The following is a 24,674-nucleotide window of genomic DNA, read 5'->3' on the forward strand; positions in this document are numbered from 1 at the left end:
CCTTCAATCTGCAGGCCAGTGCTCTATCCACCGAGCTAAAGCAGCTAAGGCTTGTCATAATCTTTTAAGTCAGCTAGTCCCTGAGCTTCACCAGGGCTGGGGCCAAGTCCATCTTGTTTGCAGCTGTATTCCCAATACCAGGCATGGCATCTGACACACAGGATGCACAAACGTCGGAATGAATGGTAGACGGACACAGTGACAATAGCAGCTAACATTTATTAAAGTGCTTATTCTTACAAGAGCCCAGTGAGTTAGGACAAATTCCTATCCCGTTTACCGACATTGAAAACGAAGCTGAGAGAAATCAAGGTGCTCACGTAAGGTCAGTGGCAGCGCCTACGGGGAAGAGCACAGCAAATGCCGATGGGCGGAATGACTGGGGAGAGGCAGCGGGTGCCGCAGACGTCAGCCTGAGATGTGCACGTTGAGAACCAGCTCTGTTTGCTCACTCATTCATTCATTCATTCTTTTTTTTGTTTTGTTCAGTAATTATTCAACTTCAGCGCCTGTGCTGGGTATTGGTAGGTACAAGCAACCAGGCAATCATGATATTGTGTAGTCAGAGCTGGGATGGGAAAGGCCCAGAGGTCTGTGGGCAACCACGGAAGTCCCTGAACCAAACTGACCGGTCAGGAAGCCTTTCTGAGTGAGGTGGACCTGGAACAGCAGGTTTGTGTGGCCAGGCAGACTACGGGGGGAGATGCTTTGAGATGGGCGGAGGCAATGGCTGCACAAGTCCACGATGGAGGTGGCACCAGTGTCTGGCAGTGAAAACCAGCCCTCTGCAAGGCTGCAGGGCCTCCTCCCAGCCTTTGGTGGGCAGGCCTCTGTGGGTGACTGAGTCACACTGCCCTGCCCCAGGCCTGGAACTCTGCCACACCTCAGGCCAGGTTGGGACATTCTCACTTCTGAGTTGCAGGCATTCCTGTTCCCCTGGGCCCAGAGTGGGAGCTCAGTGAAAAGGAGGCGATTTGGGCCAACCCAAAGGCCAGGTGCCCCTCTCTGCCTGTGACCCTGAGCCTGTTCCCTTCTGTGGTCCTCCGTTTGTTCATCTGTAACAGGCCGTTTAAACTATAAACTCCCTGCAGACCCTTCATCACTTACCTCTTGTGACCCAGAATGTTACTGTCAGTATTGGAAGTAGACATGAGCCCTTTTTGCTTCAATCCCAGCCTCACTTGGACATCAGGACTAAAGTTTAAAAAATATATTTCCGGGGGCTCCACTGAATGATTAATGCGACAAACTACTACGTACGTCCTTTTGGCAGGTTTCTGGTATGGGAAGGCGGAACCATTGACCTCTAGGATCATGACTGCCCACCCCACCCCCATGCTGGGCATTGTGAGAAACCTTCTACCCAGCATGCTCTGGGGCAGGGCCCCTGCTAGAGGATGCCACTGAACAGGCCAGAGGTCCAGGGATCTGTTTCCATAGAAGTGGGGATGGGCTGCAGCAGGCGTCTGACTCCTTGGCTCAGCCACCTCCACTTAGGGCAAGAGGTTGAGATGTGGCTGGTGTAGAGTGAGCTGATACATGGGAGGAGAAACCAAAGCCTCTGACCTGTAAGACCCTTAATCATAGACTTGGGCTATAGCTGCCCTCCACTTCTCAATCCCCCTCTGCTCCTCAGTGTCTCCCCTATTCAAAACTCACCAATGGCTTCCCTTCACATCTAGAATGCAATCCAAAGTTTTCCCCATGGTTTCCTGTCTTCCCACCCCGCCTCACCCACCTCACTGTAGTCACACTGGCCTCCTTTTGGCTTCTAGAAAATGCCAATCTCTTTCCCACCTCAGGGCCTTTGCACATGCTGTTCCCCCTGCCTGGAATGCTCTTCCCTCATAACAGCATATTTGGCTCCTCAAATCTACCTCCTCAGAGGGGTCTTTCCTCATTCCCACCCATTTTTTGTTTTCACAGCTCCCCATTTCCCTCATGGCCCTTTCCCCAAGCTGTAATCATTGATAGTTGCTTTGCTCAATGAATGGCCTCCCCCCCCACACACACACACATCAGTAAATTCCAAGGGGGCAAGGACCTTGGTATCCCATGGCTATCTCCCCAGTACCTGGTGCATAATGGCTGCTCAAGAAATGTTTGTTGCATGAATGAAACATGAAAAGTCTCAACAATGCTCATCTTCTTCCTTGAATTCGTTGTAGTCTCTATGAAGGAGAAAATGGCACTTATTGGTTACCTGTTATATACCAGGCTCTCTCACATTTTATTCTGCTGAACTTTTACATCCATGACACTCTGTCCATTGTACAGACAATGAAGTTGGGGTTCAGTGGCCTGTCTGAGGTCACAGAGCAAAGGGTGGACTGATGGGTTAATTCAGTTAGGAGGCAGCCAGTGGGTGTGAAGGGCATGAAGAATGCCATGGCCTATAACAGTGGTCAGGATGTAATCCCAAGTCTGTTTGACTCTCCCCAAAGCCTATGCCCTCTTCACTATACCACACCTCTGCCACACCAGAGCACAGCCCAAGATTGACAACCGGGTTTTTAGATTCTGAAAGGCAGAGTAAGGCCCAGACATTACATGGAGAGGCTGTCTGGCTCAATGTGGGTCTTGGAACTGGACAAAGAGACGTGGTCTCAAAGGGGGACCCTACCCCCTAGGCACCAGGGCACCCTTGCTGAAAGTGATCGTTAGCATTGCTGGACTGAAGGAAGTCAGCTGTGGAGATGTTAAGGGGTATATTGGAAAAGTCAGGGCATGGGTTTCCAAATCACACAGGAGCCCCTGCACCCCTGGAGCTGGGTGGCCTTTGGGTAGTGCCTTCCCCGCTCTGAGCCCCAGTGGTCATCTCTGAAAAACATGCATGCCAGTATGGAACCAAAAAGAGCTCTTAGGAAGATAAAGAGGAAAATGACTGTGGGGTTGTTGGTATATATATAAAGTAACATGGAAATGTAAATTATCTAAAATTAAGTCAATGTGAAATGCAGAGAGAGATTGGGACTTGGACAACCTCTCGGGTTCTTTCGGCATTTATTGGCACCTACTGTGTGCCAGGTGTTGTGCTAGGGCCTAGGGTACAGAGATGAGTCAGACATGGGTCCTGAGCTCCCTGTCTGGGGAAGGGAGCTGGGCACATACAGTGTTGGGATTCTTCCCAGCAGGATGGCAGGGGGAGACTTCTTGTTTGATGTGGTAGCAAAAGCTAGAGATAGACCTGAACTGAAACCTTCCCCTCCTCCCCGAATGACCTTGAGCAGGTCAGGCCACCACTCCAACGCCCTAGGCCTCTATCTGTAAAAATAGGTCTGTCCCTTTGCCTCTCAGAGTTGCCAGGACATGGCACACTGTAGGTACCAGGGTGGGGGACCTTGGGATGGGGGTAGCCAGTAGTTCCGAGGCAGAAAATGGTCCTGCACTGGCCCAAATCTGGGCCTCAGGCTTGAGTGGTGACTTGCAGGAGAAGCCTGGGAATGTGTGGGCTAGACCCCAGGGAACAGCAGGAAGAGAAACACAGCGATTCCTCATGACCTGTTAAGAAAGGAGGGCAGAAATTCTGGGGAATTGGCCTGTACCTTTATTTATGTTGGTAATTTCATTAAGGAGGAGGGGGCTGGCTCTACTCAAGCTCAGCCCTGCCCAGGGAGGAGGGGAATGGCAGGCCACCTGAATTTACTCAGCAAGAGATTCTAGGCCAGGGTGCACCCACGAAGACAGGTTATTTCAGGCTGAATTTATGGGTGTGCTGAGTGTCCCCTAAAGCCTTGGTGGGGTTGGACGGCGTGAGGCCGTGTTGAGACTTCCTTGGGGCCTGGGGCTGTCCCACAGCAGTGGGAATGGCAGAAGCAAGGTTAGCCAAACTTTGGGGAATTTGGGGTAAGGCTGAAGGGAGGAAGTTGGGGGGCCCCAAGGGCGGCGGTTAGGGGTTCCCCTGGGGAACACTGCTCTTCTGGCTCTGGGCTCAGAACCAGAGAGGTCAGACCAGTTGCAGGGAGGGAAGGGGCCCTGCCCTGTACTGCCAGTGCCTGGCTAAAATCAGCCGGGGCCGCCCACTAGGGGAGGCTGGGACGCTAGTGGCCGGGCGGGGTCTGTGCCCTACTCCCTGTGAGACCGCAGGTCCAGACAGAGTGTGGCCTGGGAGGCTTGGGCCCGGCCCGGTCAGAGGAAACTCAGTCCCTGGGCTGAGCACTGTGCGCCTGCGGCTCCTGTCCTCTCTGTGGCTGCGGGCGCGGCAGCCCCCGCGCCCCCAGGGGCCGGGCCAGGGCGGAGGCTGGGCCCCGCGGGCGGGCGCGGGAGGGGGTGGGGGGGACGGCGGCGAGGGCTGCGACGCTCTAACAGGTGGGATCCCGCGGCGTGGTGGAGGCGGGCGCGGGAGGAGGAGGAGGAGGAGGAAGAGAAGGAGGAGGAGGAGGAGGAGGAGGAGGAAGAGCAGCGGCAGCGGGAGCCTGAGCAAGAGCAGGATGAGCCGCGCGAACTGACAGCCGCCGCCGCTGCCGCCGCCGCCGCCGCCGCCCGCGCCTAGGCTCGGTCTCGCTCCCCGCGCCCCGGGCCGCTCCCCGCCTCCCGCCTCCCCCGGCCGCCCGCCGGGCGGCCCGCCCCCTCTGCACCTCCGGGCCCCGAGCTGCCTCCATCGCTCCTGCATCCCGGCCGGGGGGAGGAGGAGGCGGAGCAGGAGGCGAGCCGGAGCCGCCGCCGCCAACGCCGCCGCCGCCCGAGCAGGACAGAGCGCGTTGCAGCCCCGTGCGTCCGGCCGCCGCCCGTGCCCATCAAGCAGCCGCGCCGGAGCCACACCGCGGGACAGCACCGGTCGCGGCGCGCCCCGGCCCGGCCCGGCCCAGCCCAGCCCAGCCCAGTCCCGGCACCGGGCGGCCAGGCGGCCGGCCCGCCCCCGAGGGCGCCGGGCGCGGCGGGAGGATGCCGAAGCCGACGCTGCTGCTGCGCGGGGGCTGGGAGCGCGAGCGCAGTCCCGGGGACTCAGAGCTGGGCCGCCAGTTCCGGGACTGGTGCCTGCGCACCTACGGCGACTCGGCCAAAACCAAGACGGTGACACGCAGCAAATACCAGCGGATCACCGAGGTCCTGCAGGGCGGCGGCGGGACCGGCGCGGGCAATGGCCCGGCGGCCGGCGAGAAAGGCAAGTTCCAGTTCTGGGTGCGCTCCAAGGGCTTCCGCCTGGGCAGCGGCCGGGAACCCAAGATGGGCCAAGTGGTGTATGTGCCGGTCAAGACGGGCTCGGTGAGTGCGCGCGCGGCGGCCGCGGGCCGGTCCCGCCGCGGGGCTCCGGGTGGGCGGGGGCGGGGTGTGGGTGTGGATGTGTGTCCGAACCTGTGTCCCTGAGGCTTTCCGTGGGTCTGGCCCGTCCGAGACGCACGCTTCCCTGCTCACCCGCCCGCCCCGGCCCGCCCAGGCAGCGCTCCGGGTTCGGGTTGTCCCTGCCCCCCTCTGCGCCGCTGCCCGGCCCGTGGTCTTGCGGAGCGGGCCGTCCCGGGCTGCTCACCCCAGTGTGTTCCGTCCTCCCGTCCCCTCCCCCCGCCAGCAGGCGGCTTCTCCGAAGCCCGAATTCCCCCCCACCCCACCACTGCCCGCCCCGGGGCTGCCTGTCCCGGGCGCCTCGCGCTCCCGCCCCCGGGCCGGCTGGGCGGTGTGTGTGTGCGTGTGCGCGTGTGTGTGTGTGTGTGGAGGGTGGTGCCGCGGGCGGGGGGCAGGGGCAGCCACGGGACGGGGAGTCCACTCGCCTTCCCATGGCCCGGGGAGGGGGCTCGCCCGGGCACTGTCTTCCCGACCCCGCCCGGGGTTGGCCCGGGGAGGGGCAGCCCGAGCCGCAGCCTGGCGCAGGAGCAGCCTCCCGCGGGTGGGTGGGGCGCCCCCTCCGCCCCCCGGGCCCCTAGCTTTCCCCCTCCCTGGGACGGGGGCGGCCTGACCTATCCATCCCTTCCCCTCCCCCGTCCCTGGGGCAGCCCGGTCCGGGCGGGGTGGCGTGGGGGAGGGGGCGGGGAACCGCAGCCTCTGCGAGGGAGGGAGGCGGGCGGCCGGGCGGGGGCGTCCCCTCCGGCCCGGGGCGCCCTGGAGAGGGCGTGCGGCGCGGGCCCCGCGGCTCCCCCGCCGGGACCTCATTGTTCTGCCGCGGGTGGGGGCTTGGGGGGGGGGTCGGTTGCTCCCGGGGCGCTGCTGAGCTTTGAACTTTCCGTCGCGGAGACCCTCCGTTAGTGCGTTCAGCCCCCGGCCCTCCCGGGCCGGGCCGGCCTCCCTCCCTGCCCCCCTCACTCCCTCCCTGGCCTCGCCCGGCCCGAGTGAGCGAGCGGGGCCACCCCGCGCCGGCCTCCCTCCCTCGCTCGCTCTCCCGCTCCCCCCTCCGCGCTCCTCCCCCGTCCGGCCCGCCCGCCCGCCCCGCGCTCAGCCCGGTCCCCGGCCAGAGCGGGCTCTTCACACACAATTGATTCGGTCGTTACGAAAAGTGCACTTGTCCCCTCCCCCTCCCCCTCCCCCTCCTGCGGCCGCCCGGGCCCGGCCCGCGGGGTGAGGGGGCCGCGAGGGAGGGAGGCGGGAGCCAGGGAGCGGATCCGGAGGCGCCTCCCCCCCGCGCCTAGGGGACGGGGCTGCAGGCCGCGGGGAGTGGGGAGCCGTGAGCGCGGAGGGCGGGCGGCCCATCTGCGAGGAGCGCTGATAACCGCGCGGCTGCCGCTGCGGCCGCCAGCAGCCCATCTGCGCCGCTGCCGCCTCGGGCCGGACCCAGAGCAGAGGGCCGGGCCGACCACGGCCGATCCTCGCTCGAAGGGGAAGGCTGGGGCAGTGTCCCACCTCCCTGGAGTCAGGGACCCCTTCGACCTAAATCAGTGCTCTCCCCAAAACGGGGAGTCTGGGTCATTGCCCCCTCCCCGATCGAGTCAGGCATCCCGCCCCCAGCCCAAATCAGTGCCCACTTTCCCGCAGGGGGACCATGGGCTATTGCCGCTCCCAGCCTAGGTTGGCCCTCCCAACCCTAACAGTTCTTACCCCTCCTCGGTTCTCCCCCACCTCGGGCTGGTGTCCCCAGCCTAAGTGTGGGTTTTGGAGGTCAGGGACCCACCAGATGGTTGGCTGGGTCTGGGCCCCCCACCCTGGGTCATTGCCCTGAGCCATCCAGGCTTCCCAAACCAGTTAGTGCCCCCCCCCCCCACCCCCCCCCCCTTATCAGGGTTATTCCTCCTTAGGGAGCTGGAAGTCTTGGCCCAATCTCCTTCTTAGTCTGAGGCAGGAGCCCCCACTCCTGGAGTTGTGGGGCAGGTGACCCTCAGACTTGGCAGCTGGTTCACTGGTTCTCTGTGTGGGTTGACCTCTTCTCTAGGGAGTGGCCATCATGGGGCAGTCCCCTTAACCCCTTAGCCAAACAGCTGTCAAGGTGGAGCAAGAACACACTCGCCCATGCAGGCCACATACAGAAATTGGGTGCTAGGTCTGGGCCCGGGTTCTGCCAGCCCAGCCAGTCTTTTCATAACCTTCAAGAGGCCCACACTGACCCGCCCTGGCAGCACGGGCCTCAAAAGCCTCCGCCTGGCTTCCAGACCAATAATAAGCCTTCCCCAAGGGACCCCCTGCTTGGGAGGCAGAGAAGGGGACCCAGGCCTCCCTGACCAGGCTGCCAGGAAGACGACAAACACAAGAGACATGCCCTCCTGTGACAGCCTGCCCCTCGAGCTCCCCACGCCCTCCTGCCTGGCCTGCTGGTCCCCAGAGAGCCTGTTAGTTACCTGCCACCTGCCCAGCCAACCGGAGCCAGACACAGGAGATGCCCCTAGTCTTGCCACCCCCATCTTCAAGCACCATCCTGGTGCTCAGTTATTATTTTTACATTTCTGTTTTCCTTTTCACTGATCTAAGAGGAAAGAATCCTGCTGGGAATTCAGCAACCATGGCCTCTTCCTGGGAGGGGTTGAATGGGACCTTCTTTGACAGGTACAAAGGAGGACCCCCCCCTTCACTTGCCTACACACACACACACACACACACATACACTCACACACACACTCTTAAAGTTATCGTTGCCTCTGGTGGCAGTTGGGAGAGATCCTGTAGTTTTGTCCTGGGTGGGTTTTATGAAGGTCATTGGGCCATAAACCTTTGTCCAGGGCATTTGTTTAGCACCCACAGGCCTTGCGGGGAGTGCTGGGGCATTGGGATGGGTTGGTCCCTGTGCCTGCTCATGGGGCACCCAGCTGGTGGGGGAGGTGGGCAAAACTGAGGATATGATCAAGAAATCAGGCAGAAGAACATTTTCAGGGAGGAGGGGGTGTAGTGTAGGAGTTGGATCATCCAGCAGCTGAACAAGGTTCCCCGGCCTGGGCTCAGGTCCCAAGGGTGGCCATAGTGTGTTGTCTCTTTTCCATGCTGCTGCCCCCTCCATGGGCCCCCTTTCCTCCTCCCACAGCCATATGCGGTGCTGTGGTCGGGCCCTTCCCTGAGTCCCGGCCAGCAGCGGGTCGATGATCTGACACCACTTGTCCTGTCCCATCTGGCCCTGAGCTTTTTCTGGGTGTGTGTGACAAAGGCTTAATCTGTCCGGACCCGGCCGGGGGCTGAGAGGAGGGCAAGGGGAATTACACTCTGCCTGGGCCTCCTGCAGCTGGGGCCCCGTGGGGGGTGGGGCAGGGCGGGGGTCGAGCAGAAGCCTGGGCGTGGGGGGTGGGTGGAGAGGCAAGTTGGTCTTCAGTTTGCAGGTTGTCACAGGAAATAGAAGTAGAGGCGGAGGGCTGAGGGGAGGAGGGCGGAGTCCTCCGCGATGGGCAGGGGTGCTCAAGAGGATAAGATCTTTTTATGACAAGAGCCAGCCGGGCCTCCTGGCTGGGCAGAGCCTGGGTAGGATTTATTATTTCTTGTGTTTGGACTGCTCTGGCCTCCCTGGCTTGCCAAGCAGGGGAAGCAAACCCCTTGGAGGCAAGACCCTCTGATTCCGTTCCAGGGTCGGCCACAAAATGAACCCACCCCTTTCCTTTTCCTCTGGTCTCTTAGGGTGGGACTGTCCCCAGGGCCTGCAAGGGCCACAGGTTATGTCTGGGGTGGGGCCCTGGGCCATCTGTCAACTCCCTGGACCAGAGAGCCCCAGGGCTGCTTGGAGAAAAATGTTCTCAGCCCAACTCTACCATCTTCCAGATGGGAAAACTGAGGCCTCGAGAGAGGAAATTTCTGTTGATAGGGAGCCAGGACTGGAACACAGATCTCTGTGCTCCACTGAGGCTTCTCTGTGGCCCATCACGTGCCAGGATGCCTCCGTTGGAGCCCCGTTCCCCGAGGGGAAATGCTGGATCGCCAAACTCCACTCAACACCAGGCTCTTTGGAGCAGGACCCCAGGTGTTCTTCTGGCCAAATTGACTAATGGTGGTCTTTTCCCAGTTTGCAGACAACGTTCATTTAGTGGAGAGCATTTTCAGTCTTCAGTCTTTCTCCCCAGAGCTTTTGTGTAAACCTTTGGCACCTGCGGCCGCTGGTCTGGGCGGGAAATGGTCTCCGACTTAGCACAGTGTAATATGTGCCGTGACCTTCGGTCGAATACCTTAGTGTTTCCCGCTTTTCTTCAAATTATCACCATGGCGACCCTTTCTGAGTTACTGCTTGGTGCCTGTCACTGTGCTGAGAGGCCAAGACGCAGCGGCTTACTGAATTCTCACAGCAGCCCAGGCCAGTGCTGTTATTATTGCCATTCTTCAGATGAGTAAACTGAGGCCTAGGGAGGCTCAGAGCTTCCTTAAGGCCACTGCTGATGGGGGCAGGTCCTCCGCGCCGGTACTGCCCTCACATAGGTGCGTTCTGACCCTGTCTGAGGTGTCTTGCAGCCTGACCCAATTTGAAAACCTAGGTCCTTTACGACAAGCTTTCAGTTCATTGCACCTTAATCTGAACTAGTTGAGAAGAATCTCTCTGATCAACGTGTCCGTAATCTTACCTGGTGCGATTGGCTCTGTGTGAGGTGTCTGAGGGCTTTCCTGGGGTTCCCTAGGATGGGAATGGGTGAGAAGAAGGGAGGAGGCCTCTGCTGTCCTGGGTCCTGGGGGGCTTTGGGGAGAAGGTTGACAGTGGCATCTGGCAGGGCCCAATTTGGATTTCTCATGGCAGAAATGGGCTGTTTTGTTAATTAAGCCTCAGTTGCTCTGAATATGGTCTTGGGGACTCTGGGGCTTGGTATTTTGGATCGTGTGTGATGCTGGAGGATCAGGTTCTGCCTTCCTGGGACCTCCCTTCTGGGTCCTGGGTCAGACCTGGCATGAACATCCCCTCCCTCGTGGCCCCCCGATAGGCTAACTGTCCCCGAAAGTCTGGGAGTCAGGAAGCCCATCTGGGATCCTAAAAATGCTTCGGGGGGGGCGGGGCCTGAGGGTCAGGGAGCCTGTGGCTCGGGCTGCCCAGGGACAAAGTGACCTAGCCTCAGGCAAACCTGGGCTTCTCCAAGGCAGCTCTTACCATGGAGGTGGTGGCATTGAGGACTGTGCACGTGTGTGTGAACTCGTGGTAGAGCATGTGCGTGTGCATGTGGGCGCCGTGTGCGTGTGCGTGTGCGGGCAGCAGTGTGACTGTGTGGGCGTGAGTGTGCATGTGCCTGTCCGTATGCAGGCTGGAGATGCTGTCTGCCTGGGGCAGTGTGTGTGTGTATGTGTGCGTACAGGTGGAGGGGAGACTGCATGCTCATGAATGTGTGTGATTGTGAGCGTGTGTTGGCAGATGTGCAAGCACCTGGGGTGTGGGCACTGGCAGACCATGAGTGTGACTGTGTGTGCATGTACACATGTTCAGGATCCTGTTGAAAAAAAACACCCATCAGGCTGGCCGCACCATATTGACAGCGGTGTCCTTCATCATAGCTGAGCCAGCCTGAGCTGCTGCCTGGCCTCTGCCCTCCTCAGGTCTCAGCCGCTGCTGAAGCCAAGTGAGAGGGAGGGAGTGGACATCAGAGGTAGCACTGTGTCCCTGTCCCCATGACAGTGGCCCAGGCACCTCTCTGTTTCCAGCCTTCTTCCTCTACCTCCTCTATGCCTTGCCCCATAGGACAGCAGGGAAAAGCTTGTGACCTTTTGGCATTGTGGCACTTAGCCCAAAGCCAGGCACCATGGTGGGTGGGAGAGAGGGCACTGAATTTGAAAAGAGGGGGCCAGGACCTGTGGGATCCCAACTCAGCCACATCCTTGCATGTGACCTGAGCAAGTAGCCTGTTTGATCTCTCCAAGTCTCATCTGGAAAACAGACTCCAAAGCCCCACTTCCAGGAGGCTCGGTCAACTGGAAAAGGCGCTGCTGTCATTTGAGGAGGTCCCTCTGCTAACTTGTGTCAGAGCAGGTCCTGCCTCTGGACCCCAAAGCAGGAGACGGAGCAGAAGGAAGCTGGGTGAGGGCCCAATGAGGCAGGTGGCTTATTAGAACAAGGGCTCCTGGGTCTGCTCTCTGCCCCCGGCCCCGTCTGACATAGAGAGGAGGTGAAGGGCTTGGGGTCTCAAGCCACAGGGCCCTGGTTTCAACTCCAGGTCTGCTCTCTCACCAATCTGACCTTAGTTTTTTCATCTGTAAAATGGAGCTGATAGTCCTGTCTCCTTCACGGGACTGGTGTGAAGATGAATGCATTAATGCATGTAGAGCCTGAAGCATGTAGCCAGTCCTAGGAAATGTTAGCTGCTATGTGATCTCACTGAGCCTGACTTTTTCTCATCTGGAAAGTGGGGATGGTGATTAAAGATGTCATGGATATTAGATGGGACAGTGGAAATAAAGCACCCAGCAAAGTTCTTGGCATGTTGTAGGTGGGCAGCAACGATTAGTTCACTAGAGGTTGTGTCTTAGTTATTTCTCTATCTTCAGTGCCACTGGGGGCCTGGTTAATGTTGTAGTGAGCTTCAGGGAACCCCAGGTAAGTCTTGGTGAAGAACATGGGTTTGGCATAGGCCCCCAGAGCTGGGGATATGAAGACTCAGGGTCTCTCTAAGCCCTTGCTGAGCCTCAGTGTCTCTAGGTGATGTAGGGAAGTATCCCGTGGTTCCTCCTGCCTCTGAATCCCTTCCTGATGTGGGGAAGCCAGATCCCAGAGGTCAGGGTGCTAGAGGGAAGAGAGTGAGGGCTTTACCAAGGTTTGTGGTCACTCACCAGGTAAAAAGGTAGAAGGATGAGCCTACCAGAGGCCTCTCATTCCCACCCCTGCCCCCGTCCCTGCCCGGAAACCTGAGTTCTGGACTCTGAGATCCTACAGAGAACACAGTGAGGCAGGTTTAATAATTTCCTCCCTGGGCAGTGGTCTGAGCACATCCCCTATGTTTTTAAACCCCTGCCATGTGCCAGATACTTTATTTCATTTACTCTCCCCTGGATTCTGTGAGGTGGATGAGAATCTGGCATCAAAGGCAGGGAGTCTCCCGAGTCCCACAGTAAGCCAGGGGCAGGGTGTGGGTTCCATGGCTGTCTGACCCTCTATGCCCCTGGGGCATGGAGGCAGGCTCACAGGTGCTGGAGCCCACCCCAGGCTCATGATGCCCCTCATCCAAGGGCACTCTGCAAAAGCTTCTCAGAGCTCAGGGCAGCCCTCCCACTGGCCCAGACCGAGCCTGTGGAAGACAGATGCCACCTTTCCCCCTTAACCCTTCCCTTCTCATCTCAACTGCAGCCTGGGCAGGCTTCCGGGGTTGGAGGCAGGGCCTGTCTTCTCCCCACAAGGCCCAGTCCTCTTGGCCACCCCGGAACTCGGGGTTTCTCAGCTGTAGATGGGGACACCAAGGCCAGAGTGGAGAGAACAAGCTCGAGGTCCCACAGAGCACCAGTGCAGGGCGTGTGCCCCTCTGGTTTCAAAACCCGGTGGGTCATTCATTCAATCGCTTGCTCACTTATTTGCATCTTCCACTGTCCTCCCCATCTTTGCAGCTCCATGCTTTCCTTGCTCAGCCAAGCCTGGAGTCCTTGTTACTTCTTTCTCCTACTGACTGCCCTCCCCATTCAACCATTTGCAAATCCTCTTGGTTCCACCTTCTACTAGTAAATACATCTCAAATGTTACCTTCTCACCACGGCCACTGCCACCAGCCTCGTCCAAGCCTGGAGATGCATCTGCCTCCCCACTAGGCTCCCTGTGCTCACCCTGGCACCCCTGTCTCACACAGCCAGAGGAACCTGCAAAAAACAAATCAGATTCTTTTCCTCCTCTACGCAGAATCCTACACGGCTCCTGTCTCACTCAAAGCAAGAGCCAGTCTTTCCCAAAGCCTACAAGGCCCTGGCTGCGTGCGGCCCTCGCCTCCTTCCACTCTCCCTTTGCTCATTCAGGCTCGGCCACACTGGCCTCCATGCTATCTGCAAACCACCACAAACAGTTCTGCCCCAGAGCCCTTGCACTGGCAGTTCTCCCAGCCCGGAACACTCTTCCCCCAGATCTCTACATGGCTGGCTCCCTCTCCTGTTGCTCCAATGTTACCTCCTCCCTGATCACCCAGTCAAGACCATCTTAGGTCCCTTGGACCTTCTCCTCCTACCCCTTTCTAATTAATTTTTCTCCTTAACTCTTATCACCTCCTATATTATTTATTTATTTATTTATTTATTTATTTATTTATACTAGTTTATATGTTTGGTGTATGTCTCTTCACAAGGCTATGAGCTCTACCAGGGCAGGCCTGTCTGTTTTCACTGCTGTAGCCTCAAGGCCCAGAACAGCCCCTGCCCCTTGGGGGCTCCCCACTGTGGGGTGGGGGATGGAAGGAAACAGCAATGACAGCAGATGTCTCAGAGCCGACTCTGAGGACCACTCATTCAATCCTGCACTCAGAGGGCCTCAGGAGCCCCGGGCCCAGACCCATCCTCCTGCCCGAGGCTGTCGGGGTGTCCTCAGGGAGGTGACATTTGAGCTGGACCTTGAGGCCGGAACAAACTTTTCAGCAAGAACAGAACAGGGGAAGCTCATTCCATGGAGTGGGGCAGGTTTAGGCATGGTCAGCGCCCAGCGCCCGGCCACTTCCCTGGAGAAGTCTGTTCTGCGGAACATTTAAAATGGGATAGGGGCCCTAGCCGGTTTGGCTCAGTGGATAGAGTGTCGGCCCAGGGACTGAAGGGTCCTGGGTTCGATTCTGGTCAAGGGCACGTACCTCAGTTGCAGGCTCGATCCCCAGCTCTGGTTGGGGCACAATAGGGAGGCAACCAATTGATGTGTCTCTCTCACATCGATGTTTCGCCCTCTGTCTCTCCCCCTCTCTTCCACTGTCTTTAAAAAATAAAAAATAAAATTAATGGAAAAATATCCTCAGGTGAGGGTTAAAACAATAAAATGGGGTAGGGATGGGTAACGGGTCAAATAAGCTTGAGAAGCATGTGGAGTGCAGAAGGGATGAGCTGGTGAAATTGGTTGAGGCCAGATGGAAGAGGAGGATTAGAAGGCCACTCAGGAGCTAGTGTGCCTCCACCAAGGAGAGCAAGGCGTTCACAGGAGGGTGTTCAGGGAGGGGAGGGAAGGTCAGAAACGAGTTTTAGAAGGAACCCTCGAAATGCTGTGGCAAGGAGATGTGTTCCGGAGAAGGAGAAGCAGGAGGCTGAGAAACAGGTGCGGAGAGAGGCCAGGCCCAGAAGGTGGTGGCAGAGCTGGGGTCCAAATGCAGGTCTGTTGTTGGCATGTAACCCTCTGGCCTTCCCGCTGGTTGCTCCGCCTGTCAGAGCCCCTGTGGCCTAGGCAGACCCCTCTCCATGAGAATGACAGCCCACTGTTTAAGCATGTCGCACCGTTCTTTGGCCTGGGTGGGGCCTGGGTAACATGGGAGGTGGGGGTGGGGGGGAGAGGCTAGAGGATCACGTATTCTTGGGTGGGAAAAGGGTTGTTATGACACCAGAAATGTAGGAAGACGTACAGATCTGGGCCGAAGGCACAGGGGCAGGGTCCAGTGGGCAGCATCCAAGAGCTGTCCTCCAGACCGGCAGTGTGTGGCATGGGAGGGCCCAGAGGAGACCTGGTGACTCAGGCCTTGATGGGGGCAGCTTGGGAGTCATCATGGTCACGGGGCCCCCTTCCCAGTTTGGAACCTTTCCCGCCGCAGCTGGGACCCGATACAGGATCCTGGGAGGCCTATGCTTGGGCAGATGACTCATCGTTTTCTCAGCATCCCTGGGCTGAAGACATGTTCAAGGAAACATGGGACTCTCCCTATGCCAGGCAGCCCCCGACTGGAGGCTGGTGGGTTGAGGAAAATGCACTCGGGCCTCGAGCTTTGTCTGAGTGCACCTCAAGGACGTACCTCCAAGAGCCCCTGGCTTACACAGTCTTACATAGGCCTCAACCACCCTGGGAGGGCATTATGACCCCATTATACAGGTTAGCAAACCAAGGCACAGCCTCTGCTGGGCACCCGGCCAAGGAAACACTTGGTGTTTCAGTTTCTTCATCTGAAAAATGGGTCTGATGATTATCCCTCCCCTGCAGGTTGTTGGGAAAACCCAGAGAGAATTATGTGAGATCTTAAACAGCGGAATTGTCGTTTTCGTGGGGATGTGGAGAGGGGCCTGCCCCGGCCGAAGGGGCTGTGCCAGGTAGAGCAACCATAGGAAGGCCAGAGGGTAACATGGCCAACAACAGATCCATATTTGAATCTCAGCTCTGCCACCAGTTTCTGGTTCTGGGCAGATGGCTTGCCTGCTGTGACCCCCTGGCCCCTTCTGTATAAGGGGGTGATAACCCACACCCTGTGGGTTGGTTAGGAAGATGGCATAAAACCAGCTGGCCAGGCAGGCCACAGAGTAGGGGCTGCTACTCCATCTCAGGGTCCCTTGGAGGACCAGCCTCCCCACTGTGAAGAACTCCAAACTAGACAGCTGTTAATCTCTCAAGGGTGGTTCGGAGACCCTGTGTGGGGTGAGAGGAGAGCCTGGGCCAAGGTGGGGAGGGGGGGAGGCAATTCAGTGAGTTCAGGCTGGGGAGCTCTATGGGGCTGGGGCCTCCCTGGGAGATCTGGAGGCTGGAACAGGAGCAGGCCAAGGGGCAAAGGGTTTTATGTTGAATATGTGGCTCCTGCAAATCAGCAGAGCAGTGGGGCTGTGGGGGGACAGAGGCTGGGTCAAGGCTCTGCCATTTACTGATGTGCAATCCTAGGCAGGTCTGTTCTTCACTCCGAGCCTGTTTCCTCTTCTGTAAAATGGGGTTATAACAGCTGTGGCTTCCCTTCTTTCTCCTCCTCCTCCTCCTCCTCCTCCTCCTCCTCCTCCTCCTCCTCCTCCTCCTCCTCCTCCTCCTTCTTCCTTCTCTCTCTCTCTCTCTCTCTCTCTCTCTCTCTCTCTCTCTCTCTCTCTCTAGAAGCACCTGTATCCGGGTGTTTACGTAGTCAAGTCCTCAGTAAAAGGTAGCTATAATCAAGGGGAGCCTAGGATTAGGACTGTGATAGAATCAGTAACTCTAGAATCTGTACAAGGCCAGTATGGAGCAGTGCAGCTGAGTTGGGTTTTGGAGCTCAGGCCAGTCCCAGGTTTGAACTGAGCCCCACGACTCATTAGCTGGATGATCTTGAAACAAGTTGTTGTTCCTCCCCGAGCCTCAGTTTCCTCCTCTGGCAAATGGACTCAGTAGTATTTCCCATCACACGGGGTTGCTATGTGGATGTGAAGGGAGATTCCATGTCAGTTGCTCAACACAGGAAACAGGAGTGTTCTCTGCTTGTCCTGTGCTGTGACCAGTGGCCTTAGTCCTAAGGATGCGGGGTCTGGACAGGACCGGGGACACTGGAGCAGAGAATTGCCGAAGGGGCAGTGGACAGAGGTAGAAGAGAACGAAGGAGGGGTATGTGTAGGAAAACTGGAGGGAGGACTTCCAGGAGGAGGGTGGTCAGCTGGATCTGCTCTGGAGGCTTGACAGACCCCCTCCCCCACATCTGGGTGAGAGAAAGCCTTGATGGAAGCCAGAGGGCAGAGGGAAGGCGCTCCCCCAAAGCAGGTAGGAAGGAGAGGCCAGAGTCTTGCTGGTCCAGCCAGGGAAGGAGGGCGAGAGGAGAACTGGACTCCAGAGTCCAGGCTGCCCATTATGGGACTACAAGTGGGCATGCTCCCTGGGCAGAGAGCCCTGGGTTCAAATCCTGCCTCCCCAACCAGCTGTGAAAAACCTTGGACACATCTCACCCTCTCTGAGCCTCCATTTCCACATCTGTAAAATGGGGATAGTAATATCAACTATGTTTTAGGGTTGTTGTGGGGATCATTTGAGATACATAAAGCACTCGGTCAATGCCTGCTACCAAATAAAAACAACGATAACATGACACAGCCAACATTTGCCGAGTGCTTACGAAGCGCCGGCGCCCTGCTAAATACTTTATGCCCATGACTCCATGTGACTGTTCGACCATTAGAATTGTCATTACAATCCTCAGTTTGCTGATGAGGATGCTGAGGCTCAGAGAGGTTAAGTGACAGGCCTGAGGTCAGAGAGCTGGTGAGCACCAGCGCAGGGACTTGGGCGCATGCAAGCAGAGAAGTGTTGTGTCCTCGGCTCCTAAAATCACCCAGGCTCTCTTTTTTTAATTGCTTTTTTTTTTTATTGATTTAGAGAGGAAGGGAGAAAGAGAGAGAGATAGAAACATCAACGATGAGAGAGAATCATTGATTGGCTGCCTCCTGCACACCCCCTACTGGGGATTGAGCCTGCAACCTGGGCATGTGCCCTTGACCGGAATCGAACCCGGGACCCTTCAGTCCGCAGGCCAACGCTCTATCCACTGAGCCAAACCAGCTAGGGAAAATCACCCAGGCTTTGACAGCAAGGCTTAGATGCTGGGGCCCCTCATGGTAATGCATGGGCTTGGACAGTGACTCTTCCCAGGATGGGCGGCAGGCATGAGCCTGTCTGGCAGAGTGTGCTGACAGCAGGACATGCTGCTTAGGCACAAATAGGATCTATTGGTGGGGCTGACCCTCAGGGTTGCCGAGGTGTTCTTTGGTTAAGGGAAGGCCAGGGAGTGGCGTAGGGCCCCACAGCCAGCTAGCTGAGGTGTGTGTGTGGGGGGGGGGGGGGGGGGGGGTTGTGCCCACCTACATGAGAGAAGGCTCAGTCTTACACCCAGGCTACAGCCAGCTGCTAGCAGTCCCAAAAGGAGATGGGTGGTCAGTGCCCATTCTGGGTGGCACTGATGGGGATCAGTGCAGGGAGAGGGTGCCATGGAAGCTGGGGAGGAGCTAGGGAGAGCACTTACAAAGAGGGGAGCCATGAAATGGGAAAGGAGGGGTTATGGCCTCCCATGACGGGGCCAGTGGCTCTGTGGACAAAGGAGCACGAGAGGTTTGTTTTCAAGGTAACACACATGAATTAAAGCCACAACAACCACAAAATAGCAGCCCCAAGGCCCAGACCACCCTATTCCCCTCCAACTAGTTTCTGAGCCAGAGGGGTTCAGTCCTACATGGCCCTAGGGCTAGGCTCTCCGGGTTTGAATCCTGAGTCCTCTGTATACTTGCTGTGCAACTCATTCAACTTACTCAACCTCTCTGTGCCCTAGTTTTTGCATTTAGAAAGTGGGGGTGATGATAGGACCTGCTTCTCTAGATTGTTGTGAGAACCAGCTTCTGAAGCCTAGCAGAGGGCAGGGCCCTTGGGTGAGTGCTCTGTGAGCACTGGCACTGCTGTTGTTGTTACTATTATTACTGTGATTACTACTGTGCACTGCCCAGCTCCCCTTTGGGGTCTGAACCTCAGTTTTTGTGGCTTCTGCCCTTTTAAGCAAGAGGCAGAGGTGAGAGGTCAGCCCGAGGTCAGCCCGTGGCCTTGGATCTTGAGACAGGCCTCCGGTGTGGAGGGGTTTTCTATCATTGGCTGGGCCCCAGGAATTAGTCACTGCCTCGTCCAGGCTCATGATGTGGGGACTCAATATGCTGCCTCTGTGCTGCGGACGGACGTGGGCTGGTGGTGGGGAGAGGCGGGGTGGGGGGCTGTTGGCTAGGCCCCAGAACTCGGGGTTTCAAGGTCCTCCTCTGCCACTTCTCAGCCTCAGCTCTTGAAAAAGTTCCCAGCTCTTTGCCTTGGTGTCCTTATCAGCGAGGTGGTACCAGGCTGTGGTGAGGAGCCAAGGCAGTCCCTCAGACGTGAGGGGGCCCTGGGGAGGTGCTGCCAGGAACCCCCCTGCAAGCTCCCTGCCCTCAGGGATTCACAGTTGAGTTGATGGTGTTATTGATAAGATCCCAGGGTGGGAGGTGTTCGAGTGTAGCTGAGAAGAACCCAGTCCTGGGTTTACATCTTGGCTGTGCTGCTTAGTAGCTGCGTGAACTTGGGGAAATTAATTAACCTCTCTGGGCCTCAGTTTCCTCCTCTGTAAATTGGGCATAACAATAGAACCTGCCATGCAGGGTGGTTGGACACAGGTAAGAGCCTGGGGCCTGGCTCATGGTAAGACTCAGATTGGCAGCAGTTGCATTATTTTAAGGAGCTCCGACGAACATGGGAAGTCACCAGCAAACAATACAAGGCTACAGACCATCCCTTCATTCACTGGTTCGTTCAGCAAACTTTTATCGGCACCTGCTATGTACCAGGCCCTGCTCATTCATTCCATAAAGATTTAATGAACACCTGCTACATGGCAGGAGTGGTGAACAGGACAGACTTGATCTCTGCTCTCCCAGAGTTGGGAGTCCCAGGCACCCCTGTTTGGTGCTCAGGGCAGACTAGGGCCTGGCATGCCAACCACCTAGTTGGCTCAGGCAGCTGGGCCCCTATCCAGTTGTGCCAGACTTGCTGAGCTCAAGGGCACTGCTTCTGCCCGGGCCCTTACACTAGCTCTGTTGCCCCCAGGTCCAGCTCCTCTGAGTCCCTTTTCCCAGGGTATGGGGAGCACAGGGCCTTCTCATCACTCCCCTCCCACTCCAGTTCTCGTCCTTCCTCCTGCTTTCTTCCCTTTTCACACAGCTGCCTACGTGCTGTGTTAAAATGTAAACCTGACCATATTACTTCTCTGCTCAAAACCTTCCTGTGGGTCTCCATCACCTCTGAGAAAAAGCCACGAAGGCCCGTGAGGCCCAGCTCTGGCCCTGTCTCCACCTTCCAGCCTCCTGCTCACTGCCCATAGGCCACTGGTCTCCAGGCTGTTCCTTCAGCCCCCACTGGGCCCTGGTGAAACGTCACCTCCTCAGTGAGGCCTCCTCTGATTGCCTTTTCAAAAGGCCTTTGTCCCCCATCATTCTTAATCCTTTTACTCTAACTTCAGAACCCTTATCAACCTCTGACAGACACTGATTTTGTGTGTGTTCCTCTTGGGCTCCATGGGAACAGGGATATTTGCCATCTTGCTCATGGCTGTGTTCCCAGCACCTGGTGCATAGTAGGCAGTCAGTAAATATTTGTTCAATGAATGCCTCAAGCCTTTTTCATCTTTGTGCCACAGTTTCCTCCCCTGTAAAATGGAGGGTCAGGCCAGTTATGGGGCTTACATGCGGACTAGAGTGACAGCCAGGACGCGTTGGGGGCTGTCCGACCTGACCAACAAGCAGGCCCCTCCAGTCCAAGGACTAAGAGAGCCAAAGGAGGCTGGCAGGTCAACAGGTGGGTACGAAGGCCCCTCGCAGAAACATTTGGATTTATTCCTTGCTAGAAGGGAAGTCCCAGCAGGGCCGGGACACAGCTGTGGGAAGAGGGGAAGAGAAGCTGGCTTGAAGGGAGCCCTGGGGCTGGGGAGATAGGGCTATGTAGTCCCTTAATGGAGCCTCAGAAAGCCAGCTCTCAGGCAGTGGGAGCTATTGCAGAGCAGGGGACACAGGGATGGGGGTGTTTAGGGAGCTGAGTTTGGTCCATTGTGTGCAGAGCACCCTGTTCCCCTCCAACTAGAAGTTCCTGAGCCAGAGGGGTTCAGTCCTACATGGCTCCAGGGTCTCCAGGCTGTTCCCAGCCCTCACTGGGCCCTGGTGAAATGTCACCCCCATGTAGGACTGAACCCCCTGGCTCAGGAACTAGTTGGAGGGGAATAGGGAGTCTGAGGCCCAGGGAGGCTCTGGGTTCTAGGGGACAACAGCTCCAATGGGAGCAGAAGCTAGAGAAATGAGGTGAGAGGGCTGTGGGGCTGAAGGAACAGATCTACCAGGCTTTTCCTCCTCCTATCAGCTACTTTCTTCTCCAGAAAAGCCTTTTCATCATTCATTTATTCATTCATTCACTCATTGATTCATTCAACAACTCGGAGGAGCCTCCTGGGGTGCAGTGGTGAGCTCCACAGGTGTAGGGAGTGCAGGTCCTTTTGCATCATATAGAGCAGAGCTCAGGATGCATGGTGAGGGGCAGATGCTGCCGGTAATGGTGCTGATAGTGGTGGTGGCGATGGTAATTATGGTAGCGAAGGTGATGATGATGATGATGGTGATGATAGTGTTGATGGTAATGGTGCTGGTGGTGGTGGTGGTAGTGATGATGATGGTGAAGGTGATAATGGTGTTTATGGCAGTGGTGGTGACTGGTGGTCATTGTGATGGTGATGAGAGTTGTGGTGGTGGTGTGTCAGTTCCCATTTATTGAGCGCTCACTAGGTGCTGGGCCAGCTCTAAGTGCTTCCGATGTGTTTGCACAACGGGCTCCTGCAACAACCTGTGAACCACGGAGGTCTTAAGCAACTTGCCCGAGGCCCCCTGTGAGCAAAGGGCGGCACCGGAAGTGAGCCGGGCTTGCTGACTGGCCAGCAGCTGCTCCCAACTATGGCCACCTGCCCCTTCAGCTGTAGCTCCCTCCCTAAGGTCCCTTCCTTGCCTCCTGGACCCAGCACAGGGCCGTGCAGGGGCAAGTGCATGTGCATGTCTGACTTGCCTGAGCAGGGTTTGTGGTCTGGCATTGCCCCGGCAAGCTTGCGCGATTGGTGCCCTCACTCCTCTGCCCTCAGCACCTCGTCTGTGACAGGGAAGAGCAGTCCTCCAGGGAGGCCACCAGGAAGGCAAGGAACCATCACCCACACTATGGCAGGTGGTGTTTCCAGGGGGAGAGCCCGTTTTCTAAATCAGGAGGCAAGAAAGAAAAGAAGGTTCTATTCTGAGCCCTGCCTCTGGAATCTGGGATGGGAATGGGGCAGGGTCCCCTAGATGGGCATGCTGTATGCACACACCCTGGCTGCTTCCCTTACACAGGCCTGGGGAGGGGGCTCTTCTCCCACCCACCGCCGACTCCCATTGCCTCTGTCCAGGCCCTTGCACCCCGAGTTCTAGTAAAACCCAAGCATATCCCGTGCCAGTGACGGAGGGAACAGAAGGTAGGGGTTGGGAGCAGAAGGCCTGAGCATAAATGTTCCTTCTGGGCTCCCTGTGTGCCTGGGGCCCCCCACTTTCCCTCTATGGGCTTCAGCATTATTCAGTTTTAAGATACAGGGTTGGGCAAAACTAGGTTTACAGTTGTGAGTACACAAAACACAGAGTTTATTCTTGTATTTTTATTTATTTGTTTATTTTTGGTTAATCCTCATCCGAGGATATTTTTTGGTTGATTTTTAGAGAGAATGGAAGGGAAAGGGAGAGACAGAGAGAAACATCATGTGAGAGAGACACATTGATTGGTTGCCTCCTGCACGCACCCTGACCAGGGCCAGGGAACCTGCAGCCAAGGTGCGGACCCTAGACCAGAATCGAACCTGGGACCCTTCAGTCCGCGGGCTGACGCTCTATCCACTGAGCCAAACCGGCTAGGGAGTATTATTATTTATTTATTATGTATTATTTATTTGTACTACAACTGTAAACCTACCTTTGCCCACCCCTGTATTGACGAAGTGGCAGCTCTCTGGAGACACAAATGAGTCTCTGCCCTCGGAGAGCTGGCAGTCCAATGAGGGCTGACACTACATAACAACCAAGGGGAGCACCCAGCCGGGCAGACGCTGCGGGAAAAGATGAGCAGAGTGAGAGGAACCGGACGGTGCTGGGATGGGATGTACTGGAATTTTCAATGGGGTATCAGAGAGAAGGTGGCATTGCCAGCAAAGCCCCTAAGGAGGCACAGGAGCAAGTTATGCAGGTGTTTGGTGGAAGAGCATTCCAGGCAGAAGGAACAGTAGGTGTAGTCTCATTGGGTTTGAGGAACAGCAAGGAGACCAGTATCCCCACCCCCTATATTTGGGAATCAAAAGACCACATTTTACCCCTTGAGAGCTTACACCCCAGGACGGAATTCTTTCTGAGCCTCAGAGCCCATCCCAGTGGGAGCTGGTGATGCCAGCCTCCAGGCTGGGGCGTGGCTTGCTGCCGGCTTCTTCAGCCGGAGGGAGGGTTTCAGAGGGTGGGGGCTTGGAAAAGAGAACGCCATCCTGACTCCTCACCCCAAGTGGCTGACAGCTCTGGGTTCCAGTCCTGGGTCCAACTACTTTCCGGCTGGGTGACCTTACACAGGTCATTCTCTGAGCCTCCGTGTCCTCATCTCCAGAAAGGGCATACAATGCCTATATATCAGGTGGTGGTGAGACTTGGGGGAAACACACCAGGAAATGTGTGTAAGTGCCCAGCCTTGTGCCTGCCTGTAGGAGGTGCTCAGTAAATGTTTAAAATTGGAACCTAACATTTGTATGGCTTTGAATTATTTTCATAACTGTTGGGAAATTATCATATCACTTGAGTCTTCTAAGAACTCCAGGAGGAAGAGAGATCAGAAAATAATATCCCGACTTACAGAGGGTAAACCGAGGCCTGGAGAAGATGAGTGATTTGCCCAAGGTCACAGTGAGGCAGGGCCAGTGGAGGACTAAGATGTGGGTGTCCTGGCTCAGGGAACCCCGGGGATCCAGGGGAGTGGAGATGGTCCAGAGCCTGCCCTCCCTCACAGGCTCGCATGTACACATGCGCACACGTCACCACGCAATAAGAGCGACTTTCAGATTTGTGGTTCCCAAGCAGGTTTTGTAAGGCATGGCTTGATGGGTCGGGAGGTCTGTTGTAAGGATGTTGAAAAGCTCAGAGGGTGGGGAAGCTCAGGCCACAGGCAGGCAGAGTCTGGGGCAGGTCCCTGAGAAGAGGAAGAGGCCTGGGCTCATGTGATTGTCCACACGGCCTGTTTGTTTATCCAGTGTCCGGCCTTGCGGGGCAGGTCGGTCTGGGTCCACAGACTGGTCTCCCAGCGCCCGGCTCCTAGAGCCTTGTTGTCCAGATGACCGTCCCAATTAGCCTGGGAGCCTTGGGACAGCCCTGGGGGTGAGGGGCATTGCAAAAGAGGAAGCTGAGTTTCAGAGAGGGGCATGCCCAGCTGACGAGGGGGAGCCAGGGTTGGGACGCAGGCCTGCCTGACCTAGCCCCAGCACTGGCCATTCCTCCCACGGAGCTAGTCATAGCTCAGCCAGGTGCTGGCAGGCGGGCTTTGTGCAGGAGGACCCCTTCCTCCCGTGGCCTACCTTCCTGGCCACAATCTGGCCTCTTCGCCCTTGACAGAAGGCCCCGCCCACCGGTTCTGCTCTTTGGTTGCTGCAGCCTGAACCTTCATCTCATGGGGCTCAGGGCCACGGGATCTGGCCCTGCCCTGCATCCACCTGCCATGGGCACTTGGCTGGCCATCTGACCCCTTGGATTGAAAAGTCAGTGAGTCCAGCCTTATTCAGTGCCTTTAACATGCGAGACGGCCTTTCCCCAGTGTCCACATAACTCAGGGACTTCTAGGCCCATTTTCTAGATGAAAAAACTGAGGCATAAAGAGGAAAGGTTATGTCCTGAAGCACACGGGACATGAGAGCAGAGCTGGATTCCAAAGCCCATGCTTTTTCTATCATATAGCTCCCTCCCCTCAGTTCCTTCCGCTGCAA

The 24,674-nt window shown here is 57.0% G+C and overlaps 1 protein-coding gene across 2 annotated transcripts in view; it reads left to right on the plus strand.

The window, feature by feature from the left end:
* Positions 1 to 4,601: 4,601 nt before the first annotated feature.
* NOL4L (nucleolar protein 4 like) overlaps positions 4,602 to 24,674 on the plus strand; it is a 127,444-nt gene continuing 107,371 nt past the window's right edge. The window contains exon 1 of one of the 2 annotated variants that reach the window (XM_036321774.1): positions 4,602 to 5,205. In XM_036321774.1, the coding sequence (XP_036177667.1) occupies positions 4,885 to 5,205 (321 nt within the window). In that variant the 5' untranslated portion in view covers positions 4,602 to 4,884. The remainder of the gene's footprint in view (positions 5,206 to 24,674) is intronic. The other variant, XM_036321775.1, reaches the window with a different exon arrangement.

Source organism: Myotis myotis, unplaced genomic scaffold, assembly GCF_014108235.1.
Source record: "Myotis myotis isolate mMyoMyo1 unplaced genomic scaffold, mMyoMyo1.p scaffold_m19_p_9, whole genome shotgun sequence".
NCBI classification, from domain to species: Eukaryota; Metazoa; Chordata; class Mammalia; order Chiroptera; family Vespertilionidae; genus Myotis; species Myotis myotis.